This window comes from Falco rusticolus, chromosome 7, assembly GCF_015220075.1.
Source record: "Falco rusticolus isolate bFalRus1 chromosome 7, bFalRus1.pri, whole genome shotgun sequence".
NCBI classification, from domain to species: domain Eukaryota; kingdom Metazoa; phylum Chordata; class Aves; order Falconiformes; family Falconidae; genus Falco; species Falco rusticolus.
Window position 1 is genome coordinate 36,767,576 of NC_051193.1, and position 18,127 is coordinate 36,785,702.

At 39.6% G+C, this 18,127-nt stretch overlaps 2 protein-coding genes across 12 annotated transcripts in view; one reads left to right on the top strand and one right to left on the bottom strand.

The window, feature by feature from the left end:
- Nucleotides 1–10,555, bottom strand: part of TECPR2 (tectonin beta-propeller repeat containing 2) — a 59,565-nt gene extending 49,010 nt beyond the window's left edge. For 10 of the 11 annotated variants that reach the window (XR_005105340.1, XR_005105339.1, XR_005105337.1 and 7 more), the window contains exons 1-7: nucleotides 10,435–10,553; nucleotides 5,510–5,794; nucleotides 5,268–5,396; nucleotides 4,691–4,822; nucleotides 3,571–3,728; nucleotides 2,129–2,441; nucleotides 1,205–1,337 (exon numbers count right to left, since the gene is read on the bottom strand). Coding sequence is in view for 3 of the 11 variants with exons in the window: in XM_037394840.1 (XP_037250737.1) it covers nucleotides 1,205–1,337; nucleotides 2,129–2,441; nucleotides 3,571–3,728; nucleotides 4,691–4,822; nucleotides 5,268–5,396; nucleotides 5,510–5,743 (1,099 nt within the window). In the remaining 8 variants the exon portion in view is untranslated. Of the gene's footprint in view, nucleotides 1–1,204; nucleotides 1,338–2,128; nucleotides 2,442–3,570; nucleotides 3,729–4,690; nucleotides 4,823–5,267; nucleotides 5,397–5,509; nucleotides 5,795–10,434 lie in introns of all 11 variants that reach the window. The other variant, XM_037394841.1, reaches the window with a different exon arrangement.
- On the top strand, nucleotides 10,493–17,490 carry LOC119151210 (cyclin dependent kinase 2 interacting protein). The gene is made up of 5 exons (XM_037394846.1): nucleotides 10,493–10,621; nucleotides 11,710–11,878; nucleotides 13,066–13,192; nucleotides 15,503–15,632; nucleotides 17,159–17,490. The coding sequence occupies exons 1-5, from the start codon at nucleotides 10,615–10,617 to the stop codon at nucleotides 17,359–17,361; spliced, it is 636 nt and encodes a 211-aa protein (XP_037250743.1). The 5' UTR covers nucleotides 10,493–10,614; the 3' UTR covers nucleotides 17,362–17,490.
- Nucleotides 17,491–18,127: the final 637 nt, after the last annotated feature.

Genomic DNA, 18,127 nt, shown 5'->3' on the forward strand with positions numbered 1-18,127 from the left:
ATGTATATCCACATGCACAATGTAAACTTCATGTAAGTAAATCTATATAAAATCATTTTAGTAACATCAATCCCCCAAAGCCTGTATCAAACTTTTTAAACAAAATTCTGAATTTATGTTTAGGTACGAAGAATGGTACAGGTGTTTAGCTAAGACCCAACAGTGCAACACACTGAAGTGCCACCCTGTATCTTTAACTTTTTCATTAAAACATTCAGTATGTTGGGGGGGGTGGGGGGGTGGAAATCAAGGAAAATTTACTAGACTAACCACTGTGGTAATTAGAAGAAAATATACTTCAATAAGGCTCCTTTCAAAATATACCTGCATGCTAAGATTAAAATAATAAAAAAATCCTCAAAGTTTATGAGTAAAGTACTGCTTCAATGACTAAAGCTACTGCTAATACATGGTGATAAGAAAGTTCTCTAGAATTCAGTGAGACTTCATAGCATATTTACTAGCATTTTGCTAATACAAAGCTAAGATGGAGTACTTTACATGCGTAAGTAGACCTGTGAGCATAATATGCTGTATAATGGTGTTTATAATCTTTAAGATTGAGAAATCAGACAGCACCATCATTAATGAAGTATTATTAACCCCGTCTTGTGAGTTCTAGTAACACAGATGCTGAAGTCAGATGGCAACAAATAAGAAAATAAACTCTCAATTTATTTTTGGAATTTTAGTGACTATTATTTGGGGGTTTTGCCATTCTTTCTTTTTCATTGCTGGGAAGGATGAGATTTCCCCAGAATGTGGGTGGTGACAGGTGGCACAGAACCAACATATTCTGGCATCTCCAGCTCAGACAATTAAGACTGATCAGTAAAGAGATAACCACGATCAGGAATCCAGATTGCTTCAGCATTGTGGTTTAGAATAAGGTCTCAAATGCACAGATTAGAGATGCCTGGCTAGGATAATGATGATCCACTCTCAAAAAAAAGGGAACTATAATTTCTTAATACCCCCATTCTCACTGCAGCCAAAACACAAGCTCCGATGAGCAGATAAATCAGATCTCTAAATATAATTCGTAGAAACAGGTAAGTAACTCTACAGAATCTGGCATGTTTTTGCAATAACCTGAAGGTTTTTGTGGGGGTTTTGGTTTGTGGCTTTGGCTTTTTTAGTATTAAAGAAGTACAATAGGCACCATGTTGCATGGGGTACATAAAGTTTGCTACTCTATACAAACCTATTGATGACAGTCCTTCAGGTCTACTTGAAATTCTTATTATGTCTCTATCTCCCTTTAAGAGAAAAATCTCATTGTTGGTACAGGACACAGACACAATATCACCATATCCTTCCAAGCCACCAATCAAAGCCTATAAAGAGTCAACACAGAAAGAAGTAATTGGCATCAGATCAAACACACTGTTTGGACAAGATGGTGCTCTTAACAAAAGCATTCACTGGAATTTAATCAACATACATAGTTACAGAATAAAGATTTTATCTTATAAAAAAGAAAGAAAATAGAAAAAAGGAACAAGAAAGCACCCTTTAATTGTGGTGCTGCTAATTTTTGTACTAATTTTAATTTACATCTATTAGTTTTCTCTGTCCAAACTAACAGCAACAACTAGAACTTAACATACAATTTGGTGGCAGAAAAGAGTCACAGTACAAATGTTCAAAACTATTTAGAAAAAAAGATAATAGCTTGTATTCACTTTCATACACACTTTTAAGAAGACAAAATAGCTAACAGCTCACTCTATACCAAATAAAATGTAGTACTTGGTTTTTTGCAGACACCAACAGTAGTAGAAAGGAAAGAAGCAGCAGTTCCAGGCACGTTTATCAACCTAAAAACTTCTTTTTTGCATTACTAATTTGAATTTTTATATGCTTTTCTAACTACCAAAATTATGATGTTAACATCCAGACTGAAAGTTTTAAATATATTTAATCTTTATGCATAATATACCAAGCTAGTTTGTGAGCCTATCATTGCAATGACAACTCAAAGAGGGAGAGAATAAAGTCTTCTTTGTTAGGTTTAAATACAGATTTAAACCATAGAAGTGTAATGAATAACCCCAAGACAGTCTCACGGCATAGCACAAACAAAAACAAGTAACAAACAAAATATGCACCCACAACATTTATCTACCTGGTTCACAGTGTCTAGTAAGTAGATGCTGTATTCATTCCAGGTCAGGACCCATCCTTCTTGGAAAAAGCACGAAACAAGCCCAAGGTGTTTCTCTGGGGAGCTGTAACTTCCTCTGTCAGGTGGTTCCAAACGAGGATACAGTTCAAAAGTTTTTATTCCTCCAGCAAATACATCTTTCAATATGAATGTGGCCTGAACAGTTCCATGAACATCAGCCTTCCAGAGACGAAGCCCAGGTCTGGCAGCAAATAGCGTCAGGTCACTCTGTTTACATAGGCCAGGTATAAAACATGCCCCAAATTTGCCAGTGCTAAAATGAAAAAGAAGAATTTATTTTAAAAGCTATATACTCCACTTAGAAACAATTTTTAAAACTAACAGCACAAATTTACAAATGTAAATTATGAAAAATAAAAGTCTTTAATCAAAGTATTCGGTCAAATCTCTGAAGTACAAATTTGGTTACAGTAACACAAGAACAGTGCTTCCAAATAACAAGTTTTCCCTCAGCTTTAGATGTCACACACTACACCTATTAGGCAAGTGAAATGACTCCTCCTAATAAGCTCCATAGCCTTAACAGTACACTTTATCCATCCAAGAAAGAACCTACTATGCAGTCAATCTTTCTCCCAGAATTAATAAAAAAACCAAGAAAAACACCACAAACTAATGCTAAGAAACTGATAACCTCTCCTTGCAAGAAGCACAGAATGGACCTCAAATGTTAAAATCTTCATGTCTCATGCATAAAACCACTATTACTAGCACCCAAGAAAACCCCTCGTACATAAGATGGTGGGTGCTTGGTATTCCTCTTATAACTCATATCCCTGAAAGATACCTTACAAACCTTTCAATTTCCTCTACTTCCACATATAGTCAGACATGCTGTTCTAAGACTGGGTGCCCTCTTCCTTCATATCCAAGAGAGATTACACAATAGAAGATGCCAGAAAGTCATACAAGAAGTTCCTAGCCTTTGAGTCAGCTCTAAGTGCTTGCTACGCATTTTCCCTTTTAATTCACTTCAGTGAATAAGTGAAATTGGGGTGCTGACTTGCTTTTTGAATCAGATATTACATCACACGTTAGATGGAGCTGATCACAATGCTTGCTCAGAACAAGTCACAGTAAACCAAGAAGGACCACAGAGGAAGTTTGGCGGTGATTTCAGTTTAAAAAAAATGAGAAAACATCTTAAATATTTTTTTGCATAATACTGCCCTGAAAATATGATTGTGACATATTTGCAACCATGTACTTTTTAAGTAGGTAGAATTGTTTCATGTTTGAGCACACATAGCTACTGCAATAACTTTTTATGAGCAGACTGTTGTGTTGTATTAATTTCACTTGCTTAGATCAATCTTTCTGTAATCTACTCTGAAAAGCTACAATTAATAGATGTGCCTGCACCAAGATTTTATGAGGGTTACTTTTTTCTGGGCTGTGTTCCGACTTGCTTCACAGATTTCTCTTCTGTGTAAAAAAGTAGAGTCCGTTGTAAAGTAGAGACAAGCAGCACTTTCTGGTTGTAATCCAACTGCACGATTGAAGATGGCTCTTCCAATACAAGGCTGGAGTTGCAAATACCCTTTTAAAGATACATACAATTAACACAAGTCAACCTTTCTAAAAATATAAAGTAATAACTAACACTGCAAAGAAGTTAATAGGCCCAAGAAAGAGAAAACAAATAAACTAAAGCTTTTGAACTACGGCTGCACAAAGTTCGTTTAATGAATGTGGAGTTCCCTTATGCAGACAAGAGAGGAGTCAGACTGCGTATCAGTGGCACACTATGAAATCTGATTTCTCTTGGACCATTAGCTAACGCATTTCACTTGAAATCAATAGGAACCCTAGGGCACGTTTTCTTCCTTCTCCTCCACTGCCAGGCCATACAATGCTGAGAAAATATTTACGTTTGGAGATGTTAAACCTTTCTGTCAAATCAAATGAGGGACAATCGTAGGTAAATCAGAATGGCTGTTATTTAAACTTCTCTCCCATACAGAAATTCAAGTTAGTACTTACTTTGCTGACATCCCAGGTCTGTATTAACAAGACCTTAGCAAAATCCCATTTACTGGTAACACTAGTTACCCGTGACTAGTCTGCTAGTCACCCAGCAGAAACCAAACATTACCTTTATTCTACACTCTACACTGAGTTACTGAACAATTCTGAACAAAAGTACTTCTTCAATACAGTGAATCAGCAACATCACATCATTCAAAAGCACCCTTTCCAAACAAAAGACAGACTGGCTGAAAGCTGAAGGAAAATATTTCAGACATTTCAGACGGGAACGTGGTAAAATAAGAAGGATCACCACTTTGTTTTTAAAATCCATTATTTTTTTAAAAGGTAAGGCAGTTGCGAAGGCTATCTCCTTGGGTGTGTGCACAGTTGGCCAAGTGTATGTGTACCAATAAAGCAGGCCAACTAAATACGTGATACTAAACACTTAACTAACTGCTAAATATTTAAACACACAAGCATTCTTTCAGAAAATTATAAATGAGATTTAAGGCCTCTATAATAAATGCTCACCTGGTCTAGGTCTAGGGCAGAGTAGACAATCTTCCCTCTGTCATCTCCCGAGAATAATTTCATTCCATTGGGACTCCAAGCTAAAGCTGTTATACTACTTTTGTGGATACCAGCAACATCAAATCTCCGAAGCTGTGAAACAATACCAAAGCAATACATGAATGAGGAGAAGAGAAAATGGAGACACAAAACCTATTCAGTGACTCTGACTGATAAATTGGAGAGATCAAGTACAAAAGTGCAGGTCATTCTAATTTTTATTTAGCACAAAAAAAAAACCCCAAAAAACCCCACACCACCAAAAAACCCACAAAACCCACCACCTAATAGCTCAGCCATTTATTATAAATGAGACATTTTGAAAAAGCATTTTTGATTAAACGTATCTTTTGTAATAAAAAGTATGCCTTAAGATTATTGCTTTTATAAGCTTAATGTATGAAGCCTAAAACACATTCACAGATATTTCATCAGGCAAAATTATCTCACTTTCACTACCCTAAAGAATCATGCTAACACTGTACTAGGATTTGCCATACTAAACCTCATAGGAGTTTAGCCAAATGCAAAGATTTACCTGTTTGTTTCTTCCAGGCAATGAAGACACAAGCTGAAAAACCGCAACCCGACCTGAGGCTGTACCAACAGCGACTAGATCATCGAAACAACTCAACAGCTTTACAAAAGTAATAGATTCACACTTCCCCTGTTGAAACAAACCATACATAAAACTCACAAAGTTAATAAGACACAAACAGCAGCTCAATTCTGAGCAACTCAGCTTCATTAGAAGAGAGAAGAGTAAAAGTTGATATTTACCTCAAAATTATATTTTTTCATCTGGTTTAAATGTCTGCAGTAGAGATAAAGCATTCCAATGCTGCTCCCCACGGCAATGTAGTCTCCATTGGTATCAAGTGCTGTGAGGTATACCACAACAGAGCGAAAGCCTTTTTGGACCTTTGTAGGAATGGCATTGAGAAGATAATATAAGGGACAAAACTCCTTAAATATAACCGGTGAAGCCAGAGATGCCATAGCAAGCACTGACATCAGCAATTTTAAGGCTGAAATAAACACATCTACTTGACCACATAAGGAAATCTGAAAGACAAAAAGCAAAAGACATGTCATTAACTTCTTTGGAAAGAGTAAATGGTTAACAGAAAGCCACAATGTAGCAAGTAGGGATGTAGAAATTCTCAGGTTTTGTTTTGTATAAAGAAAAAGCAAGTTAAACTCTTCTAGCAAATGTAAATTATTCTTAGAAGAACTGTTTTTATAGAATAAGCTTATGCCTTAGGTACAGCCAATATCTAAAGATGTATGGTAACCATAAATATGGGCTAACCACTTCTTGTTGTGCTGTGAGCTCATCAAAGTAGAGTTCAAATGCAGCATTTCTTCTCGTCTAGCTAGTGAAAGAACCACAAGGGCTCTGACACTGAACAATTCATGTGGTATATTTCCTCATCTATCTGCAAACTCTACCCTCAATCCTCCCAGCACTGAGAGCATGGGATATTCACTGTATTAGACAGTGCTATAAGACCAAACCATCAAACTACTATTTATGCTCAGCTCCTTAATGCCCCACACCTCCAAGGAAAACATAGTTGAGAAACAATTCAGTTAAGAGCTACGTCTGCTATACAATCAAATAACAACCAAAAAATTAAATAGTGCGGGAAGAAAGAGGCAATGCAAAAATGACAGAAAACACAGTTTGGCCAACCCAGGAAAATATCCATGTAGCAACTGAATTTTGAAAGATAAGGAGCAAATGGAAAAAAGTACCATATGCCTGTGTTTCCCTTTACGGTTAAGCAAATAATTTCATGCTGGTGAGTGACACTGTAAATATACTTAGGGAACAATTCTGGCATCTTTCTAAGAGTAACGGAAACAAAGATTCTGTTTGCCTTCAAGAAAAAAAATGCAGTCAGAGCTCATCATAGTAATAACATATTGGTATCTTCAGAAAAAGCTGATACAACCATGACATATGTAAAAATATTCAAAAAATTTAATTAAACCCAGTAATTTTTCTCATCATGAGGTGACAGCCTTGACAAGAATACTTTGCAGTAGTAACTGTTCTCCTCATGGATGACTTTGGAACATGGAAAAGGAAAGAAACTTTACTTCTTGAATTTTGTTTTGCCACAAGCAAGCCTGATTAATCTAACAGATGTTTAGAATCTGCCAAAAATACCTTCAGTTTCCCAAGACAAGAATTTTGGATTTCTGCAAAGATTAAAGTTTTCTATGGTTGTTAAGCCTGTAACATTGAAGATTTTTTAAGCTTCGGCAGAGTTATAACTTCCTTAGAGAAATGAAAAACAGAAATATGCCAGTTGAAACACTTCTAAATGCTCAAAATTATTCTGTAAAGTATTCCTACTGCAATTTGTGAGATAGAGAAATAAAAACTAGGCATAATAGGGCCTAAGGATAGAAAATGGTATTTGTTTGGCAGCTTCACACATTGCTTATGGTGTATATCAACTAAATCAGAAAAAATATAGCTGCTTTAGTTTAATATCTCTATTACTGTGAAAACCTCTGATGTCTCAGTTTTCAAACTACTGCAGTTGCTGTGCAAGAGGATTCAGCACACAGGCTTTGGGCCCTGAAACACTTGCTGTCAACATACAATGCCACTAAATCCAAAAGGATTACTTGCATGACGTTACCCATTCAAGCCCATGCTAGACAAGACTGCAGGAATAAAGATTGGTTACTGGACCCACATTTTATTTCTGTTACAAAAACTGCCAGTAAATAAGCCAGTGCAGTTATTAGATGTTCTTAATTGTGATAAATTTTATTGCTTGCTAGAGCTTAGAAATTAATCCTACTCTTCTCCAGTGTTTACTGTCATGACACCTATTTTATAAAGTATCACAAGGATTGGCTGATGAACATGTCCAAATTATCTCTGAATAAAGAGTTCCTTTCAGAGTTGCTTACTAAGTTAACAGATAACCTCAGTGCATCAACATTCTTTTACAGTATTTTCACACACCACCTATTTCCTATCTTATATTGTAGGTCTCCTGCCCTGTCCTTCAGCATTGCTTCTATCATGCATACCTTCTATCCACAGTCAACTAAATAAAAAGAGAACCCACTGCTGAAGTCTCTTGTTTGCTGTTATAAACATGCTGTTTTGCCAGTTTAGTAATTTTACTAGCTGCTGGCCCTTTTTTTCTTTTTCTTTTTTTTCTGGTAAAATAAACCCCAGCCTTTGTCCTGAGTCTCAGATATATAAGTCTTCCTCTGTCTAATCTCAACTTCTACCACTGCCCAGCTACTGCCTCATAAATTTCATATATTTTGTTTTTTAAGTCCCTTTTGTCACTCCTACAATTCACATCTGTCATCATCCGAAGCTGCTTTTGTAGCTGGAACTCTCTCACACTTGCCAGTTGCCAAAGAACCTTGCAAGTCCTCCAAATTCATTCTCTCTCTTTGTTCCCATCACTTATCCTTCCAGCTCAATTAAACTGTTAAAAACATAATAATTCATTAAAAACTATGGAATTATGGAAATGCGTCCTGTCCAGAAAAAAGACTGTTAACTCTTTCCTCTACAACAATCCTATCTGCCACCTGATGCATGTTTTCTAAGTTTATATTTAATTTAAAAAGAGAAAAAAGGGAGAGTTTGATAGGGCGTTTTTCCTCCACAGAAAACACTGGGAGGAATTATTTCTTGTCATATACTAAGTCAACTTAAAAAAATCTGCTGTCAGGTTAGGGTTCTCACTCTTTGTAAAACTTACGTATGATCTGATTTCAATACTCTCTGATGGCAAAGCTGTAAAAAAGTGAAATTAAGTTTTGTTCTCTATAACCCATTCACCCTGTACAATAAAAAAATGTATTAATAAACTATAATTTTCTTGCCATCATACACAAATTAGTTTCATCTTGAGTAGTTTACAGACTAACAAAACATTTGCATTGCTTACATGAAAACTGAAAGCTCAAATCATCACTTTCCTAAAAATACTGCTAATTAAGTAATTTTATCTACACAAAACAAATGTATAAAGGACTAGAGAATTGCAATATGGTCTATATATTCAAAAACTGCATAAACACCACGATTCTCTGCTTTTGAGCCTGAAGTCTTCAACATCCCCCTACTCACAGTTGTGTATCACATGTAGTCTTTTTATTAACAGCTTGAGGATTATTTGTTATCTGTTTTTCCTACTTTATTGATCAAAGCCAAACAGTGGATATAATCTATTTTCTCAGACAGATTTTGGAACTGGACACACATGTTCACTCTGCGTCAGCCACAGCTACTCTGAAGTACGTAACAGCTGTATAGTGCAAATCAGCTTGTGCTAAGCAGTTACCCTGCAGCAGAGATAGAGAAAAATACCTTATGTTGCACATCAAAAACAATCACCAAAGACAGTCCTTCCTTCTCAACTCACAAAGTTCCCAACAAGCTTTTAAATATTGCATTCAAGGCCATGTTTTGAAAAGCAATTTTTAAAAAAATTTCGCTGGTTACAGAAATAGGGCTCAACGCTGCCTAACAGAGGCAACTAACGTGAGAGATAATCCCATGGTTAAACAGATAGGCAGTGGTTAAAGGTTCAGTGCCAGGGTATGCCACAGATTGACTGCAGGAGGCTAAAGCTATCACCGCATTTCTCTGAGCCCGTGTCCTGTGTGTACATGAGGGACAACAGCTCTGGAGTTTTATATTCTTTGGCATAAAAACTTGAATTTAAGCTCTTCAGAGTACGGACAAACTCATATATATAACCACCACTAAACACAACAGCCTCTCATCTCAGCTAGATCCTGCTAACTAAAAAGAAAAGCGGTTTCATTCTCTGATTCTTCCCACATTTTTAGCCTGAGGAGCAGGCCACACAACTGCCACATCTCCAGAGCTTTTCACAGCAAACAGGTGCCAAGCAGAGGGGCGAATGGTGACGCGCACCCCTGGCAGGCAGAGGACCCGCCAGCACACAGGTGGCAGTCACCTGACTGACCCATACGTCACTTTACAGGACTCCTGAAACGTTGCACTTTTGGCTCAGAAGAGAGTGGTGGGTTGTTTTTTTTTTCAAAGAAAAAAGCCAACCAAACAAAACCAAAACAACAAACCCAGGTGACAGGGATGGAAAGGCCAGGAAAAGGAGCACCCGGGGTCCTGTGCATGCAGGTACGCCGAGAGGGGCAGTAGGAACCTGGCTTTACTCGCTCCGATGCTCTTGGGACACCCAGTTTGCCTATGAAACCTTCCTTACTTAAACGCATTTCTACATTTCGGCCGGTGTTTCAAACCATTCCTTCCTCACGAGCTGCCTTCTAGCGCTTCAGGGGTCGCAGCTCCTGACAGGGGAGGAAGAACAGCACTGGCGCGGGCTCCCGGGCGGGCGGCCAGCCCCGCCGCCCCGCTCTCCCGCCGCCTTTACCTCAGCCCATGGCGGTGTTGCCACCGGCGGCGAAGTCCCCGCAGCCGCGCAACGGCCGCCCCACCGCCACCCTCCCGGAGCCCCGCAGCGCGCCCTGACGCGGGCGCTCTCCCAAGACGAGCCGCCGGGGCACGGGCGGGAGAGCCAGCCCGCTCCGCCTCACCACACCGGGCTCACCCGCAACAAGCGGCCACGGCAGGCCTCGATGGCGGCGACCGGAGAGGGAAACGAGAGCCGGAGAGCGGGCCTTCAGGCGGTTCCTACCCGTCTCCGCGGAGACGCGGCTATACTCACCGCCTCAGGAGCGCGGAGCGGCCATAGGTAGCGGCGGGGCGGAGGAAGAGAGCGCGGCGTCGCCCAGGCCCCGAGGCAGCAGCGGCGGCGCCCCCGGCTGCCTGCGCCGCTCGGCGGGGCCGGGCCTGGGCCTGGGCGGGGCCGGACGTGAGCGCACTTCCGCGGGCGGCGGGCGCCGCCATGGCGGGTGAGTGAGGGAGTGCGGGGGAGGGGGTTGCTTCCCGCCCAGCCGAGCGGCGGCAACGGCCGGGGCCGGTCCTTCCCCGGGGTGAGAGTGAGGGGCAGCGGGGAGCAGCCAGGGACCGGGGCCGGGGGCTTCCTAAGTAAATTAGTGTGTGTGCCTGTGTGTGTGGTGCCCTGCCAGCCCGCCGGCCTGTCGCTGTCGCGCGTGGTGCGGGTGAGGAAGGTGCCCAGCACGTCGCGCATGGCCCCGGGGGAGGTGAATGACACCTGTGTCTCGCTACGTGTGTGGGCTTCGCGCGTGTGACCAGTTACAAGTGTCTCTGTGAATAAAAGTTAAAAGTAGCCAAGGCGCAAGCAGAGCGTTGGGTGGCATTTCTTAGCTTCGAGCCACCCTCGCAGCCGCCTGCCTTCCCGAGGCGTGAAGGTGTGGTGGTGCGGGCTGGGCGGGCAGGGCTGCCACAGCCCTCCCGCTGAGGTGACAGCAGCACACCTGCTAAGGTGACATGAGGTGACAGCAGCCCTCCCGCTGAGGTGATGCTGGCCTGCCAAGGGAGTAATGCGCAGTGGATTCCTGTTGCTGTGTTGGCCTCAAAGGACACCTTGTAAAATGTGGGCTTTATGCTCGGGGGTAAAGCACCCACCATCTTCTGTAGGATCCAGCATTCTCCCAAACACTTCAAGCTCACGTGCTGATGGGAATTAATTCAGATGTTCGCAGCATGAGTGCTGTGCGGGTACAGTAATCACTGCCATGATTTCTTATCGTCATACACTGCGTTAGCGTTTGACTGTTGTACGTTGACGGAAGACTGCTAGATTAGTACTGCAAAGCCACTACTGTCCATGTTGCAATACCACATCTCAGAACGTGCCTGCATTTTTTTAATAACATTATTTTCTTGTCAATAGTAGTAAGGCTGACAGATGAGGAATTAGATTTTATGACTGAAGACAGCTAGTGTAAAATCCATTTTACTTTAATCCATATTCAGCAGTAAAACAAGGAAATAATTCACACAAACAGCTGTCAAAGCACACTGTTTTATTTCTGTATGCTTTAAATGGCTTGAATTTCTTTATTTTCTCATACAGCAAAAAGTCCTGCTGATGGTACTCCAAGAAGACCTGTTTTATCTGTCAGTGCAAGAAAAATTAAAGATAATGCAGCAGACTGGCATAATTTAATGATGAAATGGGAGAGACTGAATGATAGTGGATTTACTGTTGCAAACAAAATAGTCAACATGAAGATCAGTGAGCAGTAAGTATGATAATACAAGTAAAGACAGCATAAAGATTGTGTTTATTGAGAAATTTATCAGTTTTCTTCACTAGAAAGTTCTTTTTTTTGGAAATGGGGGAAAGAACGTGTCTGGATAAGCTAACTGAGATCAAACTCGGCCCTTACACTTGTTGGTTACGTGATCTATTTACATGCAAATAATAAATGTCTCAAAGATTAAATTAATCTCATAAAGTAATTATATTTGCAAGAAATTGAAAATGTTTATTATACATAGTCATGCATAACATAGTTTAAAAACTTCTAGAATGTACGAAGTTAGAATCTAACCCTATAGATCTCAGCCTATATGGGTTCCCTTACTCTTTTTGCATATTTACAAAGGCCATTGTTACCAAATTTTACTCAAGTCAAAAATTCAGCAGATTTTAAGAAAGAATCAGTGATTTATAGGGACAAAAAAGTTATAACAGTGCTGATAAAAAACAAAAAACAAAACAAAAAAACTCAAAACACCACAAAACAAAAACTTCCAAAACCAAAACCCAGCTTTGGTAGATCTGTTCTCTTTATGCTGTAAAGAAAAACCTGTAACTAATGGTTTTGTGAAGAAACTTCAGAGCCCTGACAGCTGAACAGGGTTTGTCTGACAGGATTCTGACAGGTACAAGTTCAGGAATATTTTGCTGTAATGGTGTCAGGTGTTGCTTTCACTTTCTAGCAGTTCCTTCTCCCCTAAATTTACAGCTTCTGTGGAAAAGTCAGTAAGACAGGATAGGTGTCTGCACATTAGCTGCTCTGGGTTCACAGTTAAATGTCTTAGCTTAAATTGTGCATGAAGGTGAGTTTGTAGTGAGGCACCAATCTGGAGCAGCTGAAGCCTGGGCATATCTTGTCCGTTATCAGAGAATAACCTCCAACACAGGGGGAAAGTAAAGTGGGAAGAGGTGTTATCTTAACACCTGCAACTGTTTTCTCAAGCACGTGCTCTAAGGTAGAGTAATTCTATGTTCCTCCGAAGATTATGGTACCAACTCCAACTGCTCACATGGCTAGCTATCTCTTTTACTATTTTTATTTAGGAATTCTCATGATCAGCCTGTGAAAGAGAGATTTTGTAGGATCAGACCACATGGATTTTAAATCTGCACATCTCAAGTAAAGCTGTATGCAGTTGTTTACTCTGCCTAATGTTTCTGTTTTAGATTTGAAGACAACAAACTAGAGATAGCATGTGATAACAGTGCCACAGGATCTGAAAAGTCAGCTCCAAAATACAACGAAGAACTCGACAATTTCTGTGCAGAATTAGTTGAGACCTTAAAGCATATGGTAACACCCATTTTTCAGTCTTAGTCAATATGAATCAATTCCAAGTGTGTTGAAGTATGACTTAAGGAAATGCCCTCAAGTATTTGTTGTAAACAGAAAATTGGGATTTTTTTATTCACACTTCTTTGGCTTCAGACCCAAATGATTATAAATCTGGCATGCACCATTAATTTTCTTGATTGGCAAATTTGAAATTTGGTTTTACATCTGCTTTCTGCTTATAATTCTGAATCTCCTTTTATAAAGTGATCTTCTGAAAACGAATCATACAAAAATGCATTCTAAAACTGCAGCTGTTTTCTCATCCTGAATATTCCCTCTGTTTAGAACAAAACAAACAACAAAGCATGAAGCAGTGCTTTACCTGCCATCATATCCTTGCAGCTGTCTTTGATCAGACATAATGCAGTTGTATTTTTAGTCCGCCTACCTGCATTTTCTGTGCAGAACTCCTCTAGAGAGTGGAGTAAGATAATTAGTATGTAACCCACCTTTTTTCTGTATACATTGCTATGAATTAATGTCACCTATCAGTTTGACAGAGAGCAAAAGGAGTATTTTTTTGCCTGATACTGTAATTTAAATTTCTTATTAAAAATAACTTTTACAGACTTCTGCCAAAGTGGAGGCCCATTAAAAAGATGATAGATCTATTCTTTTGTATAGAGAGGATACTAGTCCAGTATTTAGAATAAGCAGGAAAGCAGCTGGATTTTCCTCAAACTTTGTTCTGTGGGAAAAGGTAACAGTAATTTGGAGGGTTTTTTCTGTTTTTTTCCCTTGAGGTAGTTTTGTTTTCAGACTGCTAAGTGTGTTGATGCAGTTGTTTATTACTCCCAAGTAATAGGAGTCTAAGCAACCAGTGTTAGAGACCGGGTACTAAACATAGCTACTACAGATATTTTTCATTCCTTATTAGTTTGTACCAGCTTATGAGTTTATAGAAATAATGGCTGGAAAGCAGGCTGTTGGAAAAACACCCGGTAGTGCTGGTTGACAGCCAGCTGAACATAAGCCAGCAGTGTGCCCAGGTGGACAAGAAGGCCAGTAGCATCCTGGCTTGTATCAGAAACAGTGTGGCCAGCAGGACCAGGGAAGTGATTGTCCCCACGTATGTGTATTTGGCACTGGTGAGACTGCAGCTTGAATACTGTGTCCAGTATTCACCTGTGTTCAGCCTCTCACTTCAAGAGGGACACAGGGGTGCTGGAGCACGTCCAGAGAAGGGCAACGAGGCTGGTGAAGGGTCTGGAGTACAGGTCTTATGAGGAGCAGGTGGGAGAACTGGGGTTGTTTAGTCTGGAGAGGAGGAGACTCAGGGGGGACCTTATTGCTCTCTACAACTACCTGAAAGGAGGCTATAGGCCGGTGGGGGTCAGTCTCTTCTCCCAGACAGCAAGTAATAGGACAAGAGGAAATGGCCTCAAGTTATGCCAGGGAAGGTTTAGATTAGATATTAGGAAAAATTTCTTCACTGAAGGGGTTGTCGAGCGTTGGAACAGGCTGCCCAGGGAGGTGGTGGAATCGCCACCCCTGGAGGTGTTTAAAAAACACGTAGATGTGGTGTTTAGCGACGTGGTTTAGCGATGGACTTTTTAGTTCAGGGTTAAGGGTTGGACTTGATGATCTCAAAGGTCTTTTCCAACCTAGGTGATTCTATGATCTATATTTTCACTTATTGACTTAAAGATACTCCCTGTAAGCTCTATTTTGTTGTAAATATTAGTCCCCATCAGTAATGCACAAAGTCAGATGAGCATGAAGGAAGTGGATTAAATGACCTGTTTTTTGAAGCAAGTTGTTAAATCAGCCTAGATACATTGTCAGTAGTAGCTTGAGCTGCTTTTCTCACCTGCCACTGGGCTTTTGAAATCAAATTCAAGTCATCTTGATATGGTAATGTAAGAATGCATGTGTTTATAGGGCTCGTGCCACACTTGTTCATAAACAGTCTGATGTTTTTCCCCAGTACTAAACTGCTACAGGAAAAACCCAAAGAAAGGTGAAAAAATGCAAGAGGGCTTTAATATATTTCTACATGGAGGAAACAAGAGTCACTAAGTCATATCTGCGGCATTCAGAATTTTAGGGTATCTCATATTAAATCTTTGTGTAAAATCCAGCTTTGATCCCTGTCTGGAGTTTAAAAAAGTGAGTTAGAAATGTTAAAACTAAATAATCTTCAGAAATAGTTTTTAAAAAATTAAATCGTTTTAAAAATTTAAGACATTGTTTTAAAAAATATTTTAAGTTTATAGTAGCCTCATGTTCCTGAGATGTTCATTAACATTACATGTTCATCATTTTCAGACAAAAATACAACTGAAAATGGAAAAGCTTGCTTTGACTACTAAAGCAATCTGTGACTTGGAAACATTCCACCACGGAGCTGGGAATTGCACAGCACCCTTCTTTCATACATGGCCTACACCATACTTCTGTAAGTAAAACATTGATTATCTTAGCTAATTGCATTGTGTCGTTGATGTCATCCTATTTAGGACTGAAAAATAAACCCCTTTATCTGGATGCCTTGCCTGAGAGAGAGAGAAAGAGAGAGAGAATTGTCTCCTTTTTAATTGACTAATCAATAAACACATGGATGCTGCACTTGGCTTAGGGTTACTGCTGATGACTGCTTGTATGGATTGCCAGGCATTGTCTGACATGCAACAATTACAGCATAAACCTAAACTCGTCAGCAGCTTACAGTGTCCAAGCTGCAACAGCCACATCCTTTGTAGGGAGAGACATATTTGCAACTTGGTAGTGTTAAGCCGTAGGCTTAACTGACTTGACTTGTTACTTGACACTGAAATGAAATCCTTGAATGCAAAGAGCAAGCTATACCTCAGTTATTTCTCAGGCAGCTGAATTAAAATACCTCTGATCTCAATGTCAGTCAAGACAAGCAAGGAAATGTTCAATTACTGTCTATTGTTAATATCAATCCTTTTAGCATTCACTTGATGACAAAAGATACTGCCTCCTGACTGGTATTACCGCAGATTTTAGACTGTTTGAATTAGAGAGAAGCCTGGTTGCATGCAAACCAACAGCTTTCTGTGTGAAGTAAAAGTCATACCTTTGTGAAAGCCTGCTTCTTACTTCGCTACCAGAAGGTAGTGGGAAACTTATGTACTAGTTTCTGCCAGCTTAAAAGGGTAAGAATGAGAAAGGCAGCTGCTGTCAAAATGCTCGTTGTGACTGAATCATTTAATGATGCCCACTACTCCATGAAAGACTAAATCCTCCTGAAGGTAGTGATAGTTCAGGTAAAGTTAGAAACACAAGATCAGTGTCTCTCTAAAAATAAAGTGTGGTTATTTTTAGAAAGCCAAACAATTAAAGATTATTACATAGATATATTTCAGCCCCCCTATCAGTATTACTAACATAACTAGTAACAATATTGGCTTTTACATTATTTCAGTTTTGGTCTGTTGTGTTGTTTTACTGCTGTTTTTCACGATCAGTATCACTCATTGGTGATCATGCATTGCTAAAGTGCCTGACAGCATGTGAGGGCATCCTTTAGATTAGCTAAAATCAACAGTGACTCTAAAATGTGAAGCTTGTATTTCAGGTTAGCATTACCAATTTTTAAGATCAAATTTCAGTTATTTGAAAGAATAGCTATAATTGTTAATTTTATAGTGGGCCCTGAATTTTATAGTGGGCCCTGAGATTCAACACCTCTGCTTATTCTAGAATTAAAAGTTGATTCAAGTCAAAATTACAAGCGTATAGAATATATCCAAAAGCTGAGGAAATGGTTTAGCATTTTATATTCTAGTGTACAAATGTTATTAATGCTGTAAACAGCAAGATGTCTAGTCTAAATACGCCAAATAGTTTATATAAGGTGGGGGGGGTTAATGGTCAATATATTACAAGTATAATTTAACTTTCAGAGAGTTGCTGAAATGTTCTGGTCGGTGTGAAAGGTTTTTCAATCCATTTCAGATGAAGTTTCTCTGAAGCTTTCTGAAATGTACAAGAAGGAACTACAACTCAAGCAAACAATTGTACAAGAAATTGCTCATTCTGCTGACCAGGATCTGCTGATGGTCTATTTATCATCATGGTTATACCAGCCTTACATTGAGAACAGCAGCAAACTACTACTTGAAGCCATGCTGCTGGAAACAGGACATAGACAGTGCTAGAGTTTCAAATGTTACATGGCTTGCTTCTAACGATGCTTACATGAAACTGAAATGGCAAATTGCAAGGCTTACCAAGTAAGTTGAGTTTTTGTAAAGCTTATTAAAAGAAGTGTTTCTCTGTAGCTATTATTTTGTCTCAGCTGAAACTTTTTTCTGCATGGGACAATCTGGTTTTGGTTGCTTTATCCATTTTAAGTGCAGCAGAGAGGATACAGTTAGGAGGCTGAGTCCCCTATAATCAGAGAGAGGTAAGCACTACGTGGTGGTCTGGGGGGGGGGGGGGGTGTCAATGCACATAGACATCTACAGCAAAGAATGTAACTACTTTCCAAGTCTTGACACTCTAAAATACCTACGTTATCCCTTTTCACCATAGAAATTCAGCACTTCTTGATCTTTCATGGCATTTTTTTACATGACTTAACAGGGCTAGCACTTTTGTACTTGTTTTATAAATGGGGAAAAGGAAAGGAAAGCACAGAAGGCAGGATCCAAAATGATCCACAGTTTGGTATGTGGTTCTGAAAGGCTGTCGCAGACAGTAGTGTAAATTCTGGTTTGGTTTTGATTATAGTGTGCTTAGGTACATCACCCTTGAGTGAGCCAAGCCTGAACTAGCACCCTGAGAAGTTTTAGTACAACTCACCATTCCACAGTTGTATGAAAAGGTCTTGTCTCCTTTAAGTCATTCTAACTTTTTTCTTTTAAACATGTTACATGAAAGCAGCTGTTGAATAAAAACAAGACCTGCTTCAGTCATGGCCTT